Source organism: Corvus brachyrhynchos, unplaced genomic scaffold (genome assembly GCF_000691975.1).
Source record: "Corvus brachyrhynchos isolate BGI_N302 unplaced genomic scaffold, ASM69197v1 scaffold6, whole genome shotgun sequence".
Lineage (NCBI taxonomy): Eukaryota > Metazoa > Chordata > Aves > Passeriformes > Corvidae > Corvus > Corvus brachyrhynchos.
Genome location: NW_008238632.1, coordinates 1,496,702 through 1,523,524, shown reverse-complemented (window position 1 = coordinate 1,523,524; position 26,823 = coordinate 1,496,702). Strand labels below are relative to the sequence as shown.

Below are 26,823 nucleotides of genomic sequence, written 5' to 3'. Positions count from 1 at the left end.
GTTTTTAAAACCAAGTAACTGCTTCAGAAAAGTAAACCATGTAGTAGTCTGCCTGTCTTACTGCCTTGGAACAAAATATCATGTGCCTTGTTTCTTCACACACTGAACACAATCATTCACTCTGACAGAAGTCAGAAGTCTTTCTGGCACCCGGGAAGAAAACATAAGAAATATTTCCTGCAAGAGTTCAGACCTGTGAACCAGCAGAGGGAAGTCTCCAAGTCATTTTTCTCTTTGGATTAAGCTGATTAGCTATAACGTTACTGTCTATTACAAGGACCTTTCAAACATTCTTTAGCTTATTCCAATCAATCAAGATTTCTTGATGATTTTCTTTTCTTTTTCCACAACTAATCCACAGATAAGTAAATCTTACTATGTCTGTTCCCTTGTTTCTAAGCTCCTAGTGCATAAGAAACCTTTTTTGCCATAGTTGAGAGCTCTAATTCCTCTGCTTTAGGCATTTGCACAACTTTCTTGCCTCATCTGTCCAGAAATACGGTCAACCTGTCATCCTGCCCTGCACGGTCTGTGCAGGAATCTGACAGAAGACTCTGTTTGAGGCAGCACAGGTGAGAAGCTACTACATTTCCCACACTGCTGGAGGGGGAAGAATTAACAGATCAGCACTTCCTTCCTTGAAGCTGTCACCTTTTCTGTGACTTTGATGGAAGGAAAGTATGTAGGTGTTTGTTTTATAAATGAAAAGGATTACTTTAACTTCTTTATGTATTTAAGAATGAAATTAATGTAACTTCTCCAAAGAAGCAAGTATTCGTAGCTACATTAATCACAATAATGCTTTAATAGGTAGAGGTATATTCTGAAGAGTCTGCTAATGACTGGAGCTTAGCTGGAAGAACCAGTGTGAGCCTATTTGATTTTTGAATAAAGCATGAGTTTTTCAATAGCTGGGCAGATGCACTAGAGAAACATCTGCAGCCATGGCAACAGCTGTCTCTGCAGAGGCAGTTTCTGAGGATCCATCACAGGAACAGGACTTGGACACCTGATGTCAGGCTGTCCTGGAAAGAACACCAATGAGGGGGCTCTGCTGCGTGGTGCTAGAAAATAACACCAGTGGAGTGACATTTGCCAGAAGAGAGAGACACTACAACTGAAACATTACCTGGCAAGAGAAGCAATGTTCTGGAAATAAAATAATTCCTAGCTTATCTTCATTCCATAGCATTTGACACTCTCCTGTACCTGTTGCATTCACAGCTTTTTAACTCAAGGAAATGACATAAGGAAATACTGGAGGCACCTTATGCTTGCCTGACATGCCAGAAGGTAGCAGGAGGAAAGTGATCATGGCAATAGGTGAGGAGAGGCTGATGTCCAGACATGCTATCATATACTACTCTTAAAATATACTAGGAAGTACTGTGACCTGAAAAATTAATAAAAACCATTAAAAAAACATTTTGAAGTTACCTGAAGCATAAAATGTCTGTCTTGTGCATCCTCCAGCCTCAAATCCTGATTGTCAAGATGAGATTTCAGACGGATCAAAAACTCATTCTGCCTGTTGATGTCTGTTGCCAAGATGAGGGAGCCCAACTGCTGCTCAATGTCCTGGCTGCAATGGAAGAAAATAAGCCCCTTTAATCATAGAACCATTCAACATTAAGAGCTCAAAACAACCTGCTCTGGATCACCAGAGCTGGCATAAAGTTCACTCTTTCTTTATGGATCCAGTCTGATTTGTTTGGTCAGTCTCTGCTGGGGTTTGCGGGGTACAACTGTTCTACCTGCCCAAATGGGTTCAAGAAGAATAGGTAATGTAGAAGAAAAATGCTTGTTGGCACAGGTTGTTCTGAAAGCTTCTGAAAAGTGCTAGGAAAGTACAAAAAAACCCACCCCGGAACAACAGCAGGTTGCATCAAGAAAAATGCTCACGTCTTACTTTGGCTGCTCAGAGCTGAGTGGTGAATACTGCAACTTTGAAGTTGCAAAGTTGTGAAGGTCTAGACTGAAGTCCTTTAAAGTTGTTGGTCTGATTCAAAGAATTTCTGGAGGGATATGGAGCTTATTGCTTCCAGGTAACTTGTTTAAATTCTTGGTAGGGCCACCTGTGATTTAAAATTTAATACTTCAGTCTGTTCACTGTCTCCATCTCCTATCCTTGGTGGGACTCACACTGCACAAAACCAGCAAGTAAAAAGCTAGCAGCAACTTGGCCAAGGTGCTCATGTTGCTGCCCTTTTTTTGCTTCATCCAGAAAGACTGAACCACATTCCCTCAGTGAGGCGTGGAAGTCTGGAGAAGTCTTGATGCTCCTCGACCAACTCCTTCAATTTCCTGTTTCTAATCACTAAATCTTTCCATATTCGGTTGGTGCTATGTAAAATGAAAAATGCCAACAATCCATCTGAACAAGTTCCACTTCTGCTGGGACTGCCCATGTTCCTGGTGCTGAGAGTGGCCATTCTGTGCTGCAGACCTGTGGGTCTTAAAAACTTACAGTTCCGCTGTGTAACTTTGTCTCATGATTTCACAGTGGCACCAAGAAGGGGCATGAAGTTCAGCCTATGGGGAAGCCTGGGCCTCTTTGCCAGTGTGCTTTTAAGAAGGGAGAAGGAGGCCATGGCCTAGTTTCAATGATGCATTTCTTCTGGTGGACACTTACGTGACCTCCTTGGGCAGGTGGGCGAGCAGCCGCGACTCTCGAAGCATGCCAATGGTAGAGCGCCAGTGGTGGTTCTCCAGCACAGAAACGTTCTGGGGAGGAACAACACCAAAAAATGCAAGGATTAGGATGCTATCCATGGTACACACATGGATTTGCTGTATCACGTTACCTACCCAGTGCTGGTCGGACATGCTGTAACACGAGCCTGAAGTGTGTGCTTTTCAGCCACAGTTGGATTAGAGTAATTGGTCTAGATTTCTATAGTTAAGGACCTTGTGCTTCTGGGTTTCTTAGCTAAGGTCAGCCCTAGAGCCCTGTTGTTCTGTAGTTTTTGAGTCCTGCTGTGAACAGAGGAGCTAATCTCATCTGAGTGGGAGGTAGCTTGCATTCTAACAGATTTATTAACAAATGAATTAAAGCAGGAGTGCAAAATCGTATTTTTACCTCCTACTGATTCCAGGTTGACTTTTCAGCCTCTACAGTTTTAATGCAGAGTGGACAACAAAAAGAAAACTAAACTGCCAAATTTCCCTTTGAGTCAGGGAACTGGAAGCTGCCTGCAGCTGTTCAGTGAAAGCAAGAGGAATAGCACTATTGCTGAGCATTTGCAGGCTTCAGCAACTTGGTCTGCAACAGATTTTGACTCCTCTTTGTTTCCTTGCTTTCAGCTAAGTGGAACTAAAGTTAGGTTGGAAAAAATTGCTAGGGAGCAGGAACCCAGCTTTCTAGGCTGTCAGTAAATTACAACAAATTTGGTATCTTATGTCTGATGACTTGAAATTACTATCCTAACACACAGTGCATTTGCCAATCATCACTTGTTTAGTTCACAGGGTACTTTCTACCACCAAATGCCTCAGAAATGTCGCTTGTTCAGAAACCTCTATCATCTGGTTCCCTGTTTTGGGCAGTTCACAGCTTTTGCAGTAGATGAGCACTGGATAAGAAAAACAAAACAAAACACAACCAAACCTTTTGAGCAGGCAGCAGAACAAGGACTTCACCCTGTCACTGCCAAAGGGGAAAGTGGAGACAGAATCCCTCTCTCCAGTCACTGTTGATCTCTAGCTCCCTCCTGCACAGTCCCACAGCTCCGAGGTGTTGCTGCCATAGTACTGCCCTTCCCATGGGACATGATGTGCAGCTTCCACTTTTCCAAGAGGGACTGAGCAGTGTTTTCTCCCTAAGTCTTCCCATCTTTCTTTGTAGTCCTGTCATATCTAATGACTGTTAAAACACTAAACATTGCCAGTAACCAAGATCCAATCTGCATTTTGATCATCTTGCCTGGTGCAAAGGTGAGAGTACAAATTGGACTGGCTTCCTATTACAGTACTTTCTGCAGTGCTTTTTGTCGCTTTTGAATTCACACAATGTTGCTTTGGTGTTTCTCTGGGTTTGTCTGCTTGCTTCCCTTACAGAAGTCACAGATACTGGGGGAAAAAAAACAAAGTAAAACCAACTCCAAAACTTTCAAATCATGCAAAAGCCAATTCCTTTTCTTAGGAAGAGCTGATGGACTCAGATCTCAACATCAGTTATGCAATATAGAAATTATTTTTGACAGCAATTCTGTTCATTTGCCAACCTAAATATATCCCTTTTCTCCTTTTGCCTAAATACATCAGGATGGACTTTTGCAACCCTACACTCTGACCAAGAAAAGTAAGAGAATGTAATAGGACATAACAACAATTTTTTTTGGTTTTTTTTTCACCTACCCAGTTGCAGAGCTGAATATTGTCCCAAGAGTCACCCCAAGGCCACAGGCTGTCATCCTCCTCCTAAACTGGACAAACTCTACCTGACTGTCACCTTTGGTTTTTGGGAAGGCTTACACTTGTTTAAGACAGTGCCTGTGTGCACAGTTTCCTGCAACCCTGGTCTGACTGCATCCTTGAAACATCGCGACCGGGAAGATCCATCTCGGAGCACCCTGTGTCCCCAGATCCCTTCCAGCATGGCAGCCTTACTTGCTGTGAGGAGCTGTTTCAGCAGCCCCTGCCTCAAACAGGGAATTACACTCCATGGATGCAGCTGCTCCTTGGCTGTACAGGAGGCCAGTCAGAACAGGACTTAGGCATGTAGGCATCTGAGAACCTTCCTGCATCCAGTTAGCAGTTTCTCATAGGAAAAAGCAAACTCAGGTAATCATCTCAGAGTATTTTCACTTCTCTAAGTTTCTGCTCTTTGCCTGCTGCTGCAGGGGGAACCTTAAACTGACACTGCTGCTCTGTTTAGCCTCCCACACTGAAGCTACAGGGAGGAGGAAAAAGGAAAGGTCAAGTTAACCAGCAACAACTGAGCATGAAGTCATATGACTCCCCTCTTAAATGTAAGAAGCCAGAATCCCTGAAGGGCTGCCAGCAATTAGTAGAGTCAGCTATTCCACCCAGAACACACTACTGCTTTATTAAGACTAATTGCCATGATCTATCTGATCACCCAGGCTGGTGGGAGACAATCCACACAGGGAAAGTCTGTGTGCTGGCTTGCAGGCTGGGGCTCTCAGCTCTACTTCATGTGGTTGGTTTAGTTTTTTTTAAAAATTGAGTAGTGCAGCTTTGCTTTAAAGGCTGCTCTATAGGAAGCTTCTGTCACATTTACAACCCAAGCCCAGTGGATTGCTGTAACAGAGACTTCAGGACTGTGACTGTTTAATTTACTTAAACTACCACAGTATTTCCAATCTGTTACTTAGCCTGAGCTATTTGAACCACCACATTTGACATACATATTTGAAAAAGAACAGTAACTTGAAGAGAGAGGGAGACTTGCTACTAACTAGGTGCAGAGCAAACTTCAATTTTAATTCAGAGTCAAAAGGGATTGGAATTCATTTCCATCTCTTCAATCTACTCTTACTCACTGAGCAGTTGGTTTAACTATACAATGTTAAATAGTTAAAAATGACACTTACACTAGAAGTGCTGCTTTTAAGGAAGACTACAGGTAGAACTATTACTGATGCCCAAAACATACTGTCCTATTTCCAGCTTACCTACATATATATTAAAGTTGTAAAGTGTCCTTTCATAGTTTCCTGAAACCTGTTTTGTACTACAGATGTTGTATGTGATCTATCCACACTTCTAAACTTTTATCCTTCATTTAAAAGCCAGACAATGACAGTTAGAAGCAAGGTCTGCAACACAGTACAAGGAATACTGTTGTGCTCCTCACAGGAAAACTAATTGACCTCCAGATCACTAGAGTCACCTTCCATGCTCTCAACTGTCCTTGTAATGCTGGAGATTTCAATAAGGTGCTTTTATTTCTGTAGAAAATTATGTTGCATGCAATCACATGCAATAGACTCTTGTGGAAATTACCCTACAGATTACAGAACGAAGTGTCTTGCACCATAAAATATGGATTTAAGTTGAAAATGAATATTGAAAGCGCTGAAGTCCTTGGCGATGTCACCTGTCTTCCTGAGATATGACTCTTCTCATACACGCACTTCAGAAGCTGTCAAACACTTTACATCCGTCAAAAACTGACCTACTTCATTTTGCAAAACCTTTTCTTCCAAATGTAAATGTAAAGTTCTAATTTAAATGTCAAGAGACATTTAAAAGCAAAGAAATGCCATACATGGATAAGTCCACTGTCTCAATGACAGATGACTGCCAGCTCTGTTAAAACTTACTTTCATTTGATCCTTTTTCTGATTAATCCCAGCAGTTCTGTGGCTCTGCCACTTAAAAACCAAAAACCTTTGTTTCAGTTTCAAGCACATGTTAAAGTACATGTTTTAAAGACTGTTCTCTAAATCTAAATTTTTAACTAAAAATGCTTTCAGCAAAACTTTTTTCCAGCAGTTATTTTTATTGGCATCCATATACTGTATACTACTAAAATCTTTGGAAACAATATGGGATCGTTTTCAGTTAAAATAACTCAAACTTGCCAGTGAATGTCCTTAAGAAGGGTACTTAAAATCTCATTTGCTGTTGAAAGATTGCATTTTCTGCATTGTCACTGCCTTTTCTAACCAACATTTTAAGTATATTCAAACCCAAATTACTGAGCAGAAACCACTTCTCCAAAATACTAATATTTAAGCTATATGTCTTTCAGATTAGCCCGATTTTTCAACCTAACTATAAACTACTGTTTGCCACTATTAATTTGAGAAGGAATTGTTTGTACCTTTTCACAAGGCAAGGGGTTTTGTGGAATGGCTCTACTCACTCCTCTTCAAAGCACCCTTAACATTCCCAAAGCACCCTGGGTTAAGCCCCTGGCCTTTCTCCCTCCTCACTTAGCTGGCCTCACATTTAGAAAAGACTGGAATAAAATGGACCAGAAACATATGGGTATGACGTAATAAGCTGCATCAGCTTATGATGAGACCAGTCACAAAGTTTTCAGTGTTTGAGCATCACTGTGCCTTGGCTGGGGCTCCCATATCCAGCCCATTCCTATGTCTGAGGCCAGGACAGTTGCACCATTATACAGTCCACTTTTTATGGGGAAACTCAAATGTTTGAGTGGGGGAGAACAAGAGAGACTCTTATCAAGTAGTAAGCACATCACAGCAATCTCTCAATTTGCTAAGTATATGTACGTAGCTATTAGTGAGTCTTCTTCAGGTAGATGAATTTTTAACTTGGGATATTCTGACACCTTATCACAAAGGCTGAAGTTGACTCTTCCAAAGTGGCTGGAAAGCAGCCCAGTGGGAGTGCTGGTCGACAGTGGCTGAACATGAGCCAGCTGTGCCCAGGCGGCCAAGAAGGCCAGTGGCACCCTGGCCTGTATCAGGAATAGTGTGGCCAGCAGGACCAGGTCAGTGACTGTCTCCCTGTACCCAGCACTGAGGAGGCCACACCTTGAGTGCTGTGTCCAGTTCTGGGCCTCTCACTTAAAAAAGGACACTGAGCTGTGGCACTGAGGTGCTGGAGCATGTCCAGAGAAGGGCAACAAGGCTCGTGAAAGGACCAGAGAACATGTCTTAAAAGGAGTGGCTGAGGGAGCTGGGGGTGCTTAGCCTGGAGAAAAGGCAGCTCAGGGGAAACCTTGTTGCTCCTTACACCCTCCTGAAGGGAGGCTGCAGTGAGGTGGGGCCGGGCTCTCCTGCTGTACCTGCAGTGAGAGGATTGGAGGGGATGGCCTTAAGCTGAGACAGGGGAGATTCAGATTAGATATTAGAAAAATATTTTCACTGTTCAGGTGGTCAGGCACAGGAGTAGGTTGCCCGAGGAGGTGGTAGAGCCACCACTCCTGGAGGTGTTTAAGAGGTGTCTGGATCTGGCACTGGGTGATGGTTTATGGGCTACAGTGGCAGTGCTGGCTGAACAGTTGGGTTGGACTTGATGATCTTAAAGGTCTCTTCCAACCTTCATGATTCTATGATTCTATGACTCTGTGACTCTAAAGGCTAGAAATCAATACTACCTCAATTTCATTACATGTCAATTACGGTTATTGCAACCAAAATTAAGATTCACAGCATTGCTCTGGCACATTGTATATGTAAGTACAATTCAAAGAATAGAGAGATGTGCATATATAGTAACAAGGTACACATGCATGTGAAGATTATACTCACAGGACAGTTGTAGATAAAATACAGAGCTACAATGATTGCCATAGGCCAAAACCTCAAATATCTTCAAAATGGACCCAAAAAATCAGGCAGCATGGGTTCATTGGTAGTTATTAAACAAGAGGGTCTGTGTTTTTGTTTCAGGAAATTTTCTACTACTGCTTGCCAGAGCTGAAAGGATGTATACCAGGTGAAGGACAACTCTGTACTTAACCCAGACTTATGTTTCTCTCTGAGATCTTTTACTGGCTGCTCTTAGAAACAGGATACTGGTCTAGACAGCCTGTGGTGTGACCTAGTGGCTTTCTTGATGTTCTTTCTTTGTATCTTGAGGAATGTTACTGTAAATGTCTACACTTCCTTTGGTTTCATCTATCTTCTATTTTTTTCTTTTTTTAATGCAGTGTTCATTAAGTATTTTACTACAGCCACATGAAGCAAGGGTTTCTTTTAATGCAATACCAATTTAGAGCATGCCTGCTGCTTACTTGCTCACTGAAAGAAGATGAAATCTTGTCATGATTTTAAATCTCCTACCCACAGTTCCTCACCCCAGATAATCTACAGCAGAAACAACCCAGGCAACTGATTTGGCGTAAATGTCCTAAACAAAATCTGACATTTCCAACTCTTTTCCCGTATCAGCTTTGTTTTAAGAAGTGACACACAGTAAGGAGCTCGACTAAAATTGTCCAGACTCTAAAGTGCAGGATGACTTGATCGGCATCCTCCCACTGCCACATTTTGGCATTAAAAGTTCACTGCGAATTGCTTAAACTCTGCTTGACACCATTTTACACATTAGGAACTTGATGAGCAGTTTTACCTGATACAGGCTGGCAAGGTGGTGTTTAGTTTTAATCAGAAAGGGTTGGTTGACCCCTGGGTGATCCACGTCATGAGCTGCAGCAGCAAGCAGTCCGAGCATGATGTCTGACGGCGTGAGGAAGTTGGCAAGCTGAATCATCACACACATTAATCACAATGAGAACACGAGAGTAAACACTTTTTTTGGTAAATAAACAAACCAGCAGACATCATGGCATTGCTTGGTTTTGTGGGCATTTGTATACAAGTGTCAAACATAAATTTTGTGAACAACGTTTTTAAGGTGAGTGTTGAACAAACATCTATAAAGATATTAGACTATATAATCATGCTTTATAGTTCGTATTTCTTATCTCTTTATCATTCATGGCAATACAAGGATTGTTGTAATAGAAGTGCTTGAGCATAGTCTCAAACATTCAGTTCAAAAAGCAAACAGGTATGCTGGCAGGTTGGCATATGTTAGCATGCATAGTAGGAGCTCTGCATCTCCAAGTATTTAGCAATACCAACAAAAGATCAGGCTTCAATTTTCTAGCATAGCACTGTGTTAAAAAATGTAGAGTTTATCAATTTCTGAAATTTCAAACTTGGCTATTAAGAATCTATCTCAGTTCAAACAGATGTGTTTTATTAGGGAATATAATTTAACTTTATAACTTCAAACATTCAAGTTGGAAAACCTGTCCAGATTTTTTTCTGCTACAGAGCCCATTTAGAAGCAAAAAAAGGTAGTCTTAGCATTTTCTGTTTGTGAGAGTGAGGCAGTTATTACCAGCCCGATGAGTCTGTACAGAGTACAGGTCTATGAGATGAAAGAAGCATCCTGAGGTGAGAACTGATGAGCAGTATGGTACAGGTTCCCTGCACTTCCTGGCCAGAAAAGACTTGCAGATCTCGAAAATACAGGAGAGGGAAACACAGGAAAGGTGGGGCCTGCTCCTGTCCTCACTTACCATTGCTATATCTGGTGTAACAAACTGCTAGTTCTAGCACAACATCCTTTCATTTAGGCCAAGCCAGAAAAGATAAGTTACGTTCTTATACTGTGGCTCAGCAGTGCAATATCCCAGTGCCTTCCAGTAACACATAAGGCAACACCACCCTGATGCTGTGAGAACTTGCAGCAGCAGTCAAATACTTGTGCAGAGGACAGCGTTGAAGAACAGACCCCTCTGAAGGGACTGCTTTCCCCTTTCCTGGTGTGGCACTGCCCAATCTGGTATTTTGAAATCGTGATGTGAGGAGGTGGCTGAGGCACAGACATGCATTGCCTCCTGCTGAGTTTGATGGGAACAGAACTGCAGGCATTGGTGGGTGGCTGGTTCACACCGTGGTGGTGGCTGGAGCTCATACAGCAGCACTTAGACACGACGCCTGCACAATGAGAAGTGACTCTCGTGGCTTGACTGAAACCTCTGTAATCTGTAGCTGAGGCTGCTCCTGACGCTGCTGACTTCCAGTGCGCCATCACTTTCTGCTGTCTAGAAGTATCTTTTGGGGTTTTTATTTCAATCCTGGGAAAAAAATCTGAGAACCATGTGAAAGCAACATCGGTGTGAAAGGTTGTCATTACCTTGGGCTCTCTCAGATAGCAGTGCATAGCTTGTGTGACATCAGCGGCATGGACAGCATTGTGGTATGGGTTTTGGCTATGGTAATCTTCTTGAACCATAACTGGGAATCAAAACAGAAAACAAAGATCCTTTTGTCTCTGAATGCCATGGCCACAAGTGGGAACTGGACTTAAAATACAATCTGAGGTTTTGCAGTCAGCTGCCTAAGGAGTTTCTTCAAATAGCTGTAGCTTATTTAAATTGCTGCTTTTATTGGGATACCTTTAGAGAAAAAATGCATGAAAGGATTTGTGAGGCCCAAGGGGATATACTGGGCCTAGTGCATAAATCACCTCTTTCTTGCCTTAGTGAAGGCTTTCATTGAGGAGTAAAATAAACAAGGAAGAGAGGCAAATTTATCCACAACGCAGTGTAATTATTTAGGCTGCTGTCATAGGGTAGTAGTGTGCCATTAAGGCAGTACCACCTATTTTACAGCAGCAGGGAGTGAGGCCCTGATACCCTGCCATCATCTGTTATTTGAGTGATGAACTACAGCCAAAAGCATTCCTATATCCCCCAGGTGAAGAATCAAAATCATCATTGGGGTATTCACAGCAAAATCTCCTGTGACAATTTTAGTCACATCTATGTATTCATTTTAAAATGCAGTCCCTCTTGCTTTAGTTTGCAGTGCTGGAACTGGTCCAGTTGGACCAGGAGCACCAACCTCTTAACTCTCAGCCTTCTCTCAGAGAGAAAAATCATTGAAATGTGTGCTTCACACCCCTCTGTTCCTTGTAGCAGTGTGTGCACCATTGCATGGTCTTGGGACACCACCATGTGAACGCTGGAAGCTGCATGTGATTTTGCCTGAAGCGCTCTCCTAGACATGATCAGATTAATCAAATGGAAAGCTAACAGGCAGACTTCCCATGGCGCTCGCTGCCAGCACGAGGAGCGCCAAAGGAAGTCCAAGCCTCCTGTTTGTTTCCAGCCACACAAGCATCTGGAGGTACAGTGGGTAATCCCTTAAACTGTGAGTACCACTAGCTCTAATTACCCAACTGTCCACTTCACGTCTGCCCACAGGAGATAGAAACAGCAGGGAGATTTTGTCTGTCTCCACACCAGAGTAATGCTTTCCAGAAGTGACAATTAGGCAGTCTTAAAGAAGAGACCCGGCTCTGGAAACTCTGCCTGACAGCCTGAAACACTGGCATTGAGCTGCTTTCAAAAAGTGTTGCAAAAACTAATTGATTTTGGCCAATTTCTTCTTTTGGTTCACTGACAGCATGGTGCTACTATTTCTGTTGGCAGTAACAGCAGCAGGGGCTTTCACCAGCACTATTCAGCGTAGACAGCTTGATATAATTTGTTAAATTCTGCACATAAGCTTTTAACTGCCCTGGGTCTCAGTGGTCTTTTAGTCACTAAAATAATTACACTGCACCACAATTGTACTGTGCAATTACTGTACATGGTCTGTGTGGGCCTAAGCCAGCCACATCTCTGCATGGTATACTTTACTTTAAATCACCAGTGTGACTGTGGTGCTGGGATGCTTCAGCCCAGTGCAGAGCCTTTTGAAGTCCCTCCACTGACTAAGTACTGAACCAAGTACTTGAGTCCCTGCAAACTGTATGCTGATATATATCATAGACATGTTTTACTGATATTTACAATGATATCATCATCTTTACATAGATACACAGACCAAGCCAGTGCCTTACCTGATGCTCTACTTAAGCACTAAACTTCATTCAAAGATGGCTTTGAGGCGAGCACTTACCAAAAAACCTGTGTAATGTAACCATGTCTAACTGGAAATGGTGAATAAGTCCATGCACATTGAAGAGGTGACAAAGGAGTGTTACGAGACTGTTTCCTAAAAGCAGAAAGGAACAACTATTAGATTCCCTCAACATGTAGTTACAAAGCCAGCAAGGGTAAAAACCTTGGTAATTTCCTATTAGTCAGCTCCATCTCCAATGAAGTGAGCTTAGATGACACCCGTGTATTCAGAAGTCACTTATATGAATTACTGCGCTATATAATCAAGACTTGATGGCATGGTTGTACCAACGGAGTGCCATTCTTGTGTCTAGATGCCATAAAGCCATGTTTGCTGTTTCAACACAACAGGCAAAGTGTTTTTAACTGGAAGAAGGCACACTGACACAGTTTTAACTAGAAATCTTTTGACAGGCTTGTCTGAGAGCAACGTCATCCTCGTAACTCAGTCTGTCTTCAGAAACAACAGAAACAAGAGTGGCTTTTCTGCCACGTCGGTTTGCCATATTGTATTCATTAATTAATTACTAAAAATCAGCAGTTTGGAACTAAATTTTTTATTTTACATATAGCTGCACAAAAATGTTATTAACCTACGTAAACTAGCTCAGCTACAATTGCATCTCATAACAATGACACAGATGGGGAAAATGAGTTGCAGCATTTACAGTCTCAAGTCCCACTGTAATGTTGCACTGGCCTTACTGTAAATCCAATACTGAGAACACTGGCAAAATTGAGCCTAACTAGTATTACATGGTCAATTACACATAAACACAGTATTTAAAAAAGCTTGCACTGCTTAATTCAGCAGCACTGTTTCCATAAAAGTTAGAAAAAACACCCCAAATCAACCAATCCATACTACATATAAACAAAGTTTGAAGGGAGTCTTTTCTTATTTAATGTAACTCAGGAAAGAAAATAAATATCTGTATGAAGAACACATGGAAACTTACTTGGCCTTGACTACTGAGCAGGGGCACAGAAAGGTAATTTAGAAGAACTATGCTTTTGCTTCCCAGGCAATTTACAATACTCTTCACTCTTCACTGCCAGTCACTCAGCTAAATGACCCTCTAAACCAACCTTTTCCTACACCTTCTGCCCCAACCAAACCTAATTAGATTGGGGGTGAGGAATGAGGACTCTCAGTTCTCTGAGCACTACAATAAGGGGAGAGGTGTGATCATGACCCTCTTCAGCAGATCAAGAGGTATAGACTAGACATTCAGGGGGGGGAAGTGGGATGGTTTTACAGGCATACATTTAGAGAAAACACTTCACAGATTTTTACTCTCTTAATAAATTTCCTAATTTTTGCTGCTGAACAGAAGCAAGGGTATCTTCACTCAAAGGTCTTTTGTATTGATAGAAATTGACTGATTATGGAGATCTGGATTTATTGACCAATGTATCTAACAGGTATATTTAAAGTAGCTTGGGAATTTCCCAGGTAAATTAAACAGGAACACCTTCTTGAAAAGGTGACAACAACATGCAGGAGATTAGATTGATACAAAAGCACTCTTTAAACATTACCCTGTAGTTCAGGAAAAACCTGAAAAAGCTCCAGGATGTGATTGTAAGAGAGGTTAAATGTGGCCAATTTCTCTTCAGTAATCTGAACTGGAAACATTAGGCAAATAATTAATTAGGGATTTTTTGAATAGTCATTTATGAGAGATATTTAAAAAAAGACTTAAAAAATTTACTTACCATTTGTCAAGCGATCAAACAAGAAAATGTCAAAATCCCACATTCCCACTTTGGATAGCATATGCTGGAAAAAACAAATGTGAAAAGGCTAATGACTGGTATGTCACACTGTAAAGCAGATTTTAATTATTATTTCACATTAATCAGTCACAGGATTGGTTACTGCAGCTTTAAAGCTTTGTTTGAGAAACCTACAGAGGTTGTATTTGAAATATGAGAAATCAGGCTAACGTAGCTGTACTGCATAAAATATCACTTGCACTTTTAACTGAGGAGGTTTTGAACATAACAATAAAAATACCTTCAAAATGGAACTCAAAACAAGGAATAATATAAACCAAAATACTATGAAAATATTCCCTTTTACTGCACAAATTCTTTATTGTTCCTTCATGTCCCCGAACTGTCTGTGCAAATTCTCTTAGGCTTTTAATACAGTGTTTTAAAATCTTAGCTCTCAAGGTGAGTATGAGTTACAATGTGCTAAGCAAAGCAGTACACAGGAATAGCTTTTATAAATTTGGATACAGTGCTACCGTTAAGCCCACTCAGACATGCAGAAGAATCCGTCATTACCACCAAATGCAGTGTTCTTACAGCTACATCAGTTGAGACAGGAGACTGATTCTGGACTAGCTGTATGACCTACAATGGGAGTGAATGAAATACACATTCACTCCCATCTCTAGTCTATATTCAAACAGTTGTGGATTTCTTAATTACTTTCTAACACCTGGCAAATAATCACCTCTTGCAGAGAATAAAAACTGCCTAGGCACATAATCCCAATGCCATCAGTTGTGCAAGTTTTGCTCAGAAATACCATTCAAAGTGAGTATAAGTGCTGCAAAATAAGATAATTATATTTTGATCATTGTGAAGTTCTTTGCAGTCAATGTTCACTGTTTCCTAGCCTTTGCCACTATGGAGAGCTATCACAGGTTGCCTAATAACTGTTCCATACCAGCTGAGAGACACCTGTCTTTTTTAAAGTGGATGAACTAAATCCTGTGTCAGGGCTGCACTTAAATCAGTAACTTAACCAGAAATCCTTCATTCTTTATTAAATCCAGACTATAATTCAGTTGTTGGAACCTGAAAACGCTGAATAGATGTAGCAGCATTTTCTGTTGCTCTGAGACCTAAGCCTTCGAGGCTGTAACCATAAATAGGGAATGGACAATCTGTTTGTTGTGAGGCAGACATGTAACGTGGGTCATTTAAGAAAGATCAGCCATAAATTCGGTTATTTGAAGACTGAAACAAAAGTGACACTCTCTGTAGTATTATTAAAAGAAATGGAGATCTGGAGACCCGTCTTACCCTTGCTTGCCCAAGGTAGTCCTCATCCAGTAGGTACAGAGAGGCTTGTGGTACAATTCCACGCAGTAACCGGGATGCATGGAAGTATCTCTGGAAACTTAACAGTCTTTTCACTTTTTTCTTGGTGCCGATTTCCCCTGAGAGTGTAGTATCTGTGAAAAGCAATCAGTACTAAAGCCATGAAACCCAAGATGATGGATGACATTAACAGTTTAATAGGAGAAATAACAAAAACTTTTAAATAGTAATAGAAAAATCATGAAGTTCATGCTTCTTGCCAAGCCACATGAAGGAGCAGTATTCAAATCACTCCAGCATAATACATCTGTTTATTTCAGAAAGGAAATACGTTCCAGAAAAGAGATTACTAATGTAGGTCTTGGAAGATCTGAGTTCAGTGCATGCCTGCCACAGCCTTTAATGTGACCCAGGCTCAGTCACGGGGGGAAGGGGGTGATACATCCCCTAACTGTAGGCGTCAGAGGGAGCCTAAATGACTAGGCAGAGTTAGGTACAAGGAAAACTGCTCTTACCCTCTCTGCCTCTGTTCCCTAACTATACAATTGAAAATAACATTACCTTGCTACCTCACAGGAGTGTCATTGGAATATATTAAAAATTGCACAGCACTAGAGTAACAAGGTGATCTTGGGTATAAAATCAAGAAAGTGACACCAAAAGAGAACTCAAAATACAGTTTGAAAACACAAACGTGTGACCCACTTCTGGAAAATGAAAACAAAGAGAGAAAGAATAGGTTAATAATCCTGTAGCATTATCTGTTATCCCTTCTACATATTAAAACAAATTATAAATGAAGAAAATATTTTAGCTCTGCAATGAGGAAAGCAGGTATATTCAGATAATACAGGTATTTCTGGTTACACAACAGAATACGTTCTTTTCACTCAGTACCAGGATAATTCTAATTCCCTAATGCTGTATTAGGAGATTTTCATATAGGGCTAAATGTGACACAAAAAATCAAGGCAGTTTTATACAGTGATTAAATCACTAATTACAGTAATTAAATTACCTTATTGTTAGTAAGAAAAATATGGAGGCTTTCTAAAACTCATAATGGTTCAGGTAATTTCATTTGAACTCTTAACAGAACCTCACATACAGTTGTGGTGTTTTCATTTTGCAGTCTGGTATCAGTTTTGGAAAAAAGGGAGGATAGAAACTTGACAGGTGGTCAAAGGTAGCAAGATTCAATACAGTTTTATTTGTAAGACAAACCTTGTAAGACACTGAAGATTAAACAGTCCTTTGAGAGACCAGTAATGATTTCTTGAGATAAGAAGTTCATAGCAATTCAATGGATTTCAGGTTTAAGTAAGAGTTCATGAAAAATATGCATGCACTGAAGATGACTCTCTCTATTCTCTATTTTTACATCTCTTTTTATGAAAAAATACTGAATATTTGTTCTGCTGTGAAATTGAAATATCACTTTGCCTGCTGTTTCTATGAGTGGCATTATTCTGAGAGGATTTTCAGAGAAGTCGCTAAGGTTTTTTTGGATCACAGATAGTTCAGGATTTGATTTCTCTAACAGCAGATGTGCGAGCACCCTCTGTAGCAAGTTTCTTCCTTATTAAGTAATCCAACAGCTACTGAGTGGCACAAAGTCAGTAACAACATAAAAAAACCCCCATCCTTAAGTACTGACTATCAATATGACTTCCAACACCAGCAATCCTCATGGTTCTCATGGGCGGTCCAAAGACCTCACTGAGCTTTAATAATATAAAAACACAAAATAACTTTATTGCAACTTGACAAGTCATGTGGTTTCCAAAACGCAAACAGTAACAACACCACTACTGTATCAGCCTGAAGGTCAGGTTTTCATTCATGATGTGCCAGCACCTGCCTTTATTTTCTCACACATTTAAAAAGCTGGAACAATTTCATGGCCTGTTGAAGGAGTGACTAACGTAGGTGCGAACAGTTACCCAGTGGCAGTGACAGGTGGAGGAACCAGAAGACTTGTTTTTGTATTTCTTTTCATTTATACAGGGCTGCTACGAAATGGCTGGCATTCCATTTATTTCCTGGATAGCAAAACACTCTTAAAAGAAATTCACTTTTTAAACTTGTGTTAGCTGTTTCCTAACTTTCCAACTTCCCTATTTCTATCTTTGCCCACAAACTGTCACTACTTTCAGGTAACAAGTTCAAGTTTTTAAAGTACAAAAAACTTTATTTTTTTACATGAAAAACTAGAATTTGCTCCCAGTAGTTTTTATCTAAGTTAATATCTGTTTTTTCAGTTAAAGACAGATGACTGAAATTACCACCTACACTCTTAAAACTGTCTTTAAAACTCACACACAGAGTTGCTGCGGATGATGTGAAGGTGAAGGCTTGGCCTGAGTCCCAACAAGCAGCTGTACATTGGATTACGAAGAAGTAGTTATTTTATCCTTTGGATTACCACATCATTTCAGTACCATAAATAATACTTGCCAAAGCACAAACACATCAGATGGAAACAAATAACTTCTTATTATGAAACATATCTTCTCAACTGAAACATCAAACTTGCTGCCCATTGGTTGTCATGGGTCTCAATTCAAATTTAGTCATCAGCAGACAGTGCCCCTGAAACCTGACCTGATGCTTCAGGTGAGTGCTGTATGCCAATATATTATGCAAAAAAGATTACCCACAATAATCTGTTGTCCTGTATTTTCATTCATAAAGGAAGAAGTTCATAATACTGATAAAGAACTGTAGCAAATGTAGTTTAAAAACTGGGCTCTTGACAGGACAGCCCAAATCCAGCACTGCAGGCTATCCACATGCAAACTCTGGATGTCGACTTAAAAGAATATCATGTTAAAATCACATCCTTTGGGCCATTTCAGTAATAACTGATTTGCCTTTGAATCACAGGACTTATAAACTGATTGCTATGACCCATTACAGATTACTGTGACATCCACAATAATGTACTTTATTATGATAGTGTCTTGCATAAAACTGGACTAAGACTGCCCTTCTCTGAGCACAACACACCCCAAACAAGTATAATCTCATCAGCATTTTCTCTTCCCCTCCCAAGATCAGTGCCAAAAAAGAGAAAAGCACAACTATATTAAGTTGAGAGATAAAGGTTGATTAAAACAGAAGAGCAAAAGGCAAAGCAGCCAAGAGTGAACACTCAAATTCTGCCCTCAGCTCAGCAGTTGCATCTGAATCTCCCAGAAGCAAAGAGCCATCCTAGCATATGGGATCCACCAGCTGACACAAAATCAAGATGCAGGTTGAAGATGAAATTAAGGGTTTATGTGAATGATTTATAGTAATATGCTGAACATACTTCTTCTTTATTGACAACTGTAAAGTTCAATTTAAATCGTAAATATAAAATTTTGATGACAACATATGATACAAGTCATGCAGTGCCTTCAGGTTAAATTGAATTACAAAGTAAATTAATCAAAAATATTACCACCGATATTCCAGAACTTCAACTGTGGAACTATAGGTACTAAAACATATGCTATAGCATCTGGTTAAAAAACATGAACTGCAAAGCTCACATGGGAAGGATTCAGTAATTATGTGCAATCTTGAAATGAATGTGAAAAACAAACAAGAATGTCCTTTGTTTATACCCATAAAACTTCCCTCGAGAATTGTGTTTAACTTTAACCATTGTGGCAACTTCTGAATGTTTTGTTTACCTAAAAAAACTCCATCATCTGTATCTCTTAAAAGATGCCCATTCTCATGCTACAGAGTTACTGCCTAGCACACGGTTGCAGAAACTCTCCTTTGTACACTGAACAAAGTTATTGTATGAATTACACAGACATCTTGTATGAATTACATACATGTTTACAGAAGTGTTCATACAAGCATTCCTCACAAAGCTCAACTTCTGCCTTCAAAAGCTCAGGCGGCCTGAGCTCGCAGCGTATCTCCTGCTGTGTTTTAGCAGGCAATCTCCAAAGTGTCTGCATTTTTCTTCAGGTAATTTGATAGCCACATCACACACACACACACCAGCAGACCATGGCTGACGTTTGCATTACTGCACGTGGCCCTCAAGAGGTTAATAAGCTGCAGGAATCAATGGCTGCCTTCTCCCTCCTAACACAGCTCCTCCAGTTACACTCATCTGCTCGCCTTAAATTTATCTATGCCTCACTACACACCAACCTCTGTTATTTCAGGGAAAGTTTGGTTTCCTGTACTGGGAGTTGCTACCAGTTTTCTTTCACTTTTCTTTCACACTGCTGCGCTAGTGCGTGCCCACAGTCAGCATGAATATAAAAATGATGGAGGTTATGCTAACAATGGTTGAGTTAACATCCAGAAATGATCACATAAATCAAATTTGGACAAGGATGTACTTAACTCTACATCAGACATTCATTACATTGTTACTGTTCTTTCAAAGTAAACAAACTTGGTTATGCATTCAAATAAACCCTATGAGTTTTTCTTCACAGTACTGCCTTGTGTTATTTTATTGCACTTCAGCATACAATAAGAACAGGTCACCCAGCAGCATGAGTGGATAAAAAAAGGTTTATTAATTTTCGAAAGTGAACTGATTCAGAAAAGGAAAATGTTTTTCCCCCCTTCTTTCCTAAAGGATGCAGAATACATCACGTTCTCAAGCAGCTACCTTTGACTCATACAATTTATAATACCCTTTCCCCTCTTCCAAGGATGCAAAGGCATTCCATACACAGCCAGTGCACACCTGTGAAGAGCCAGGCAGGATGGGTAGGAAAGTGCTGGGGTATCTGGAAGATAAGGTGAGAGGGCAAGTCCTGCAATTTAAGGTCCAGACAGTCTGCAAACAGTGAGGTCTCTGGGAAACAATTTTCCGCACTGGTTCCTGGCCTGACAGCTGGTTAGAAAGCTTTTCTTTGAGAGCCTGAGAGGTATGTAATTGACTTAGAAGGAATAGCTGGTGTTTGTCCACTTTTTTTTTTGCATGTAAAACCATGCCACGCATTTAGATCACCTTTACTGAGGTATCGTTCGGCATATTCATTGCATGCTTGGTTGCTGAATTTTTCTTCTAAAGAAGACTGCACAGCACTGATGATAGAAAAGAAACTGCTGTGCCTTCCTAATACCTTCTCACATTAGAGATTTATCATATTGTCCAAAAGACAACAGCAGCATTAGTACCGGCAGTTGAACTAGCAGAGGTAATCTAAAAATTAATGACAAACGTAGTATTTTAAATTTGAATTTTGGAGAAAGCACTGGTCAACTAGAAGAACAGAAAACCTCTTCTGTCTGCACTGTCTAGGCCTTCCTGATATATCTCACCTTGTAGTCCAACTACTTTTCTTCTTTTTCTTTCTTCAGAAAGGAAACACTGAAGTTTTGAAGAAAGGCCTGAGAAAATGCACAAAGCACCAGAAGCCCACGGAAGGACTGTCACATAAAAGCTTTCAGACTAATGCAAAAGGACTAAAAAGCTCAGATGAACACCCCAGTTCTACTTCTTAATCATCTGTGACTGGTGTAAGAAACTAAAAAAACATGACTGATTCAAAAATAGTAAGATTGTGTCAAGTTTATCATCTGAATATACACTGGTCACTGCAACTAAGAAGACAGAGATTAACACCTTGCACTGTATTGTAACTACAAACAAAAAACTGTTGTACCGAAATCTTGTAAATGCAGAAATCCTCATGAGACTGCCTCAAACTATATGGAATCCCAAAAAGTTGGGTTATGAACACTTTGTTTTTACTTGCTTCTCTAACATCTAAAATATTCTTTGTTCCTTGACTTCTGGTAAAATTCATTTTTTGGTGATAACAGAGATCAAGTGTTCTCTGTTAGCTGCCATTGTTCATATAGGTTGCAACTGCATTATTTCTCTTCAGAGGGGTAATCTTTTTTGCAATTAGGCAGAAGCTGTGAGAAAGAGAGAGGGACCCTGGACACATCAGAGAAAAGCACAAAATTAGAAGTACAGCAAAAGAACTTTAAAATTTTCTGTTTTGAGTAAAAATTCTGTTCTCCAACCACGTGCACAAGTGCACAAAAACAATGCAGAGCCCTGTTTACAGAGGAGATACTCATGTGCTTCTCTGGCTAGTGTGAGAGGTTCTGAGACACCACCTGTCTAGGTGACCTGGCTTTGGAGTTTCCTCTTCTTTGAACATCACTCAAAGTGACGGTGGCTTGTAACAGCTCCGTTTCCAACTCATCTGGCTAGTGTGAGAGGTTCTGAGACACCACCTTTCTAGGTGACCTGGCTTTGGAGTTTCCTCTTTGAACATCACTCAAAGTGATGGTGGCTTGTAACAGCTCCGTTTCCAACTCGTAAAGTTCCTGCACAACTGCTGGCGTCTTGAATAACATTAGTCATGCAGTTTCCTCCTCATCCCAAAATACATTCTTTTTGATACTGTTTGAAAGAGAATACAGAATTTAAGAATTACGCTGATAATCCCACTTATATACTGAATAATCCTATTACAAGTTCTGGAGAAATTAGGGTTTCAAAGACCACTTAAGTAACAGAATATTAGCCATAATAACAGGAAGAGGAATAGATTAAATCCAAATTTAAGATGAATTTAGATGTGTTTCTTATCACATTTTGAAGCCTTTATTTGGGCTATCACTCATCTTTATGCAAACAAACATTTTGGCATCTTTTATTAGGGCTCCTCCAAGTACTTAGGAAATGGCATGTTGTGTTCTGTTTTGCCACAAACTCATTGTCATTTCAACATGAACCTTTGTTCTGCCACTTCAATCTTTGTACAGCAGTCAGGACCTTTTCTTCCTAAAACTGCAAATGTTCTATAGCTGATTACAGTTTCTCCAACAGGAAATGGTGCATCCCCTCCTCCTTCACTCCCCTGGAGAAAAAACAACATAACCTGTAATAACAGCAAACCCAACTTTCATTTATCATTTTAATGATCCCATCTCCTTGTTCTTTCTTTTCCTCTGGTCATTTGGAAAGTACCCTCAGTTATCTTCAGTACATCCTTTCCCTTTTCTAATCAAGGAAAAGAAGGCGGGGTGGCACGATGGGTCACGCATCATTTGGCAACTTTTAAAGGGACATCTTCAGTTAACTGAATCCCAAGTCTGTACTAAAAAAATAAGTTACAAATGTGTGTAATCAGGCCAGTGTTCACTAAGACTTTGTGTGTGAAGCACACGTAGGTTTTTTGTCTGTTTTGCTTGCTGTCATGAGTCCTCCTGAAGCATTCATAACCCAAAATGATGCATTTTAGCATATGAGGGCATGTGCATCTATCAGTTTTACATTCTGGCTTTCATTTTTCTGCAAATGTGGCATTTAAGCTAAACAAGGAGCATGAATGGCAGGAAGCAGAATATACTTTTCAATCAAACTCTGTTACTAAATTTTGCAGATAACACCACTTACAAAAATACAAAAATGCAAACTCTTCCACAAAAAAAAAACCCCAAAAACAACCCCTTGCTGTTAGTTGATGAAAAGGGTGAACTGGACTGACTTCCAACGACAGGAAGAATTTTTTAATATAGTGAGAAGTTACCAGAAAAGAGAACAATCTTCGTGCTGAAATATTAAGAGGACTCCAATTTCTCTTCCTTGAGTAGGTGACTGATAGCAAGGCCACAGGCTGACCAGCTCTGGAAATGTTCGTCCCATTCAAACAAGCTAACCAGATTAAGAAGTCTATGTGTCTTAGGGATGTTGATGAGTATCTTTTGGATGGGCTTATCCATGAGGAACTAGGGGTATTATGTAGAAATAATGCAGACCTCATAAGATCTCTCCCTTTCTAATTTAAAAACCATCTGGAACTTTGGATTCATCTCCACAGTCTGGGTTGGGATCCGAGTAATCCAATCAGTCCTTGAAACTTCCTCACAAGACTTTTAGTGTCCTAATTTAACCTAGGTCAGAAATATCTAAAAAGGCATCTCTCACTCCTACTGCTTTTTCTAGCCAAAGGCAACAAAACAAGGCACTTAACCAAACTCTTTTTAACCTCACTCAATTGGGTTCAGGTTGCTTGATGGTTCAGTTTTGGGTTGGTGGCTGCGGTTAAGTTTTATTTTCACTGGAGATGGGCCCTACCTGAAAGCCCTGGAGTGTTCAAAATCCAAACCCAAAAATGAATGTAAATTTTGCAATGGACCTTTCTGTAGACAGGCAGAAACCACAGATTCAAATGTCCACAGACTTTGGTTCTTTGAAATGGAGACATTTTCATGACTTCGTATCTTCCCTTACTAATCCTGACAACACTCTTCATTTCTCCAATACCTAATTCATCATACGCCTGCAGAGTATGTGATGAATTCACTTTATTTACAAACAAACTGAAACCTAGAGTATTTTGCTTGACTCAGATCAGACAGCAAATCAAGGACAGAGACTGAATGTTACCTAATATTACCATTTATCACCATTTGGTGTTAGAAGTACATAATCTGTAATAAATTAATTTGCCAACCTAAGCTTAAAGCAGGTGGGGTTCTTTTGGACTCAATTTCTGCATGACAACATCATCAAAATCCTAAGTAATACAGAGACATACCTTTGGAATGTCTACGGACATGTTTTGACATTTTACATATTCTCAGATCTCACTCTGTGTTCCTGTTGTGCAAGGTGTAAGAAAACAGAAATCTCTCTGGGTAACATTATTTGGGTACAGAAACTCCAATTTGCAGGTCACATGCAAAAATACTGAACTGAATACTGAAGAAGTGAATTAAATATTGTCAATTATAAAGTCTAATAATTTTGTCATTTACAAGCCAAAATTTAATCCAGATAAAAGCTTAGCATAAACAAGATGGGAACTGGAGAATTTATGTCTCAAGAACCTCCTTGTCTTCTGACTTGCATGACAAGCATATTTGTAAATAATAAGTTACTATCTCAGCTGTAAACTATGTTATTTTGTTACTGTACTTGATTGAACCTGGCAATATAACAAAGTATCTAACATAATTGCAATTGGGTGAGGTCTTCTTGCTTATTGCTTCATGTTTACCTACAAGTCTAGATTTATCACAAGGAATTCCCTCAACCTTGAGCTAAGGCAATGAAGAAATGTGCCATCACAGCCACCAAAAAAACTCATAATGAGATAATGAAATCCATTTAAATCAATGCATATTAGTTACTGGTGGGATCTGGTTCAATGACTCACTGAACAACTTTGTGAATCAGAGAACTAAATTATTGCTTACCATAGTTATGCTCCTTTATTCCTCAAATCCAAACTATACTTTGCTAAAAGGAAAATTGGATTAATTTTCACTGTAGAAGTGTTTCAAATCCTAAGTTATTACCCTGAAAATATTCAGTTTAACTCCTTTTCTGTCCTGTGAACACAGTAAGGTTCACTTAATTCACTGAAATGCAGAAGTGCCAATGAGCTGCCAATATGAATTTCAACCTGCATCAGGATCAGTTTCAAGCTTGAGCTACTCAGTTCAGAGCCAAAATGTCCTAAACTTTGTGAGGTTTGGTTTGGAATTAATTGAAGAGAAAACTCTCATCCTATTTTCCTATAAACCTATAGCGCTGTGCAAAATCTCTCTTATTTTAGGAGTTTGTAAAGTCTGATATTGGTTCATTAGGCCTCATAGTGAACGTGGAGCCTCAAGTCTCATATGGGGCTCATTTTTCTCTGGCAGATGTCAGGGGCCACTGGGAGGAAGTGGTTTGGTTGCCCTATCAGGACAGAAGGAGGGTTGGTGGGCTTGCCTCCAGTGGATCTCCACACCAGGCTGACAGACAGCAAGCCGCGGCTACCACAGCTTTCCCTTGCTGCAGGAGAGGAGCTGCTACATGGCTTCCCCTCAAGCTCCTGACTCAATGCCATCAACACAGAATCTGGTAGGTCATGCAGGTCTCTTTAAGTTGCAAGGACTAACTCTAGAGGCTGGGGCAAACATTCACTCCTCAGAAAACAGAACCAAGGAGTCCTCGATAACACAGGGCTATTTTACACTCAATTTGGTATTCCAGAGTAATCTTAAGAGTCCCCAAACGCACCAGTGCAACTATGCCTAGGAAAGCTTGCAACTAGGGAGAGAAAAGATGGGAAGATACTAAAGCCCTGCATCTCCCCCAGACAGCATTCTGGAAAATCCTCATGGTCCCGACAGCCTGGCAAAGACAAGGTGAAGTAACACTAACTTTCTATATACTGCAGAGAATCACCAGAGGAATGTGTAGATGGTATCACAGATATTAGCTCAAACAGCAAGAAGTCAACATTAATCCAGTTGGCTTTGATTAGGGCTACAGAAGATCCCATTTTCAGAGTGCAGGAAGTTTTCTTATCCAAAAAGACTTGGTGTCTTAAGTTACACAGCAACTTTACTGTAGGACTCCAGAAAAAAACAAAAGATATGGTCTAGTCAGTGTTAACCCTTAACAGACAAAGGAAAAATCCATTAGTTTGACTGAATCTGCAAGTACACTCAAAAAGAGTTACATTTAAGTAACCTTTAGTCTGACATTAAATATCAATGCCCTGTATTTTTTTTTAAGTGTGCATTTACATAATGGATATCAACTCTGTTCAAGAATGAGCTTCAGTGTTTTCCCTTACTTTAAAACAAGGCTGGTGCTGTTATTTGGAACAGTATTTCAGATGAGAGATGGAACAATCACTATTTGAGCTCAGTTTGTTAGTGAGAAGCTGTTATGCCGCATTTGTTGATGACCTCTGAGGATATTTACTATAGAAGTTTCTCTGCCTCTTCCCTCCCTCACTCTAACATCTTTCAGGATACAGTTGCTACCTGCCAGTTACTGCCCCCAAACAAATGCAACAAGGTGACAAAATTTTACTTCAAGTATTAGTTGGGTACTTTTCAAGAAACTGCGCAGTAGTGACATTTACATATATTTCTTTTTGATAGGATGAGCAGCACTGTGTTTTTTGCTGCTTATGTGCTTATGTTTTTTGCTGCTTCTGCACAGCGGAAATGGATTTAACAGACAGATGTAGATGAACAAATAATACAAAAGCCTGTTTACTTCCTGGCAAAACACATCTGCATGCTCTGACACTGGGCATCTTCATTTACTTGTAGGTCACCAAGTGAGCCAGGCCCAGTGCACTTGCCAGCTACACAATCAGTAGCCAAATATCTAGAAATCTCATGTCATTTTGCACTGAAAAATTAAGCCAACACTACTCCTTAGTCAGAAAATGGTAAATATATAAAAACCTGAAAACCATGGGAAATCCCAAATCAGGATCACTGCTTTCCCTTACAGAGATCATGATCAGCCATACGGACTTATTTCAGATTATGGAAAAGCAGTACAAAGAGTAAGCTGGAGGTCTCTGTGACAGCACGGGAACATAAAACCCCAGGTGTCCCACCCTGCTGGACCAGCGGTGCACACACAAGGAGGCACCACTTTTCAGGTTCAG

The 26,823-nt window shown here is 40.2% G+C and overlaps 1 protein-coding gene across 2 annotated transcripts in view; it reads right to left on the bottom strand.

The window, feature by feature from the left end:
* The window catches only part of PDE7B (phosphodiesterase 7B), a 172,110-nt gene that overhangs the window by 9,441 nt on the left and 135,846 nt on the right, over positions 1–26,823 (bottom strand). For both annotated transcript variants that reach the window (XM_017737200.1, XM_008635956.2), the window contains exons 5-11: positions 15,410–15,561; positions 14,087–14,150; positions 12,366–12,461; positions 10,594–10,694; positions 9,016–9,147; positions 2,633–2,724; positions 1,438–1,582 (exon numbers count right to left, since the gene is read on the bottom strand). In XM_017737200.1, coding sequence (XP_017592689.1) covers positions 1,438–1,582; positions 2,633–2,724; positions 9,016–9,147; positions 10,594–10,694; positions 12,366–12,461; positions 14,087–14,150; positions 15,410–15,561 — 782 coding nt within the window. The remainder of the gene's footprint in view (positions 1–1,437; positions 1,583–2,632; positions 2,725–9,015; positions 9,148–10,593; positions 10,695–12,365; positions 12,462–14,086; positions 14,151–15,409; positions 15,562–26,823) is intronic.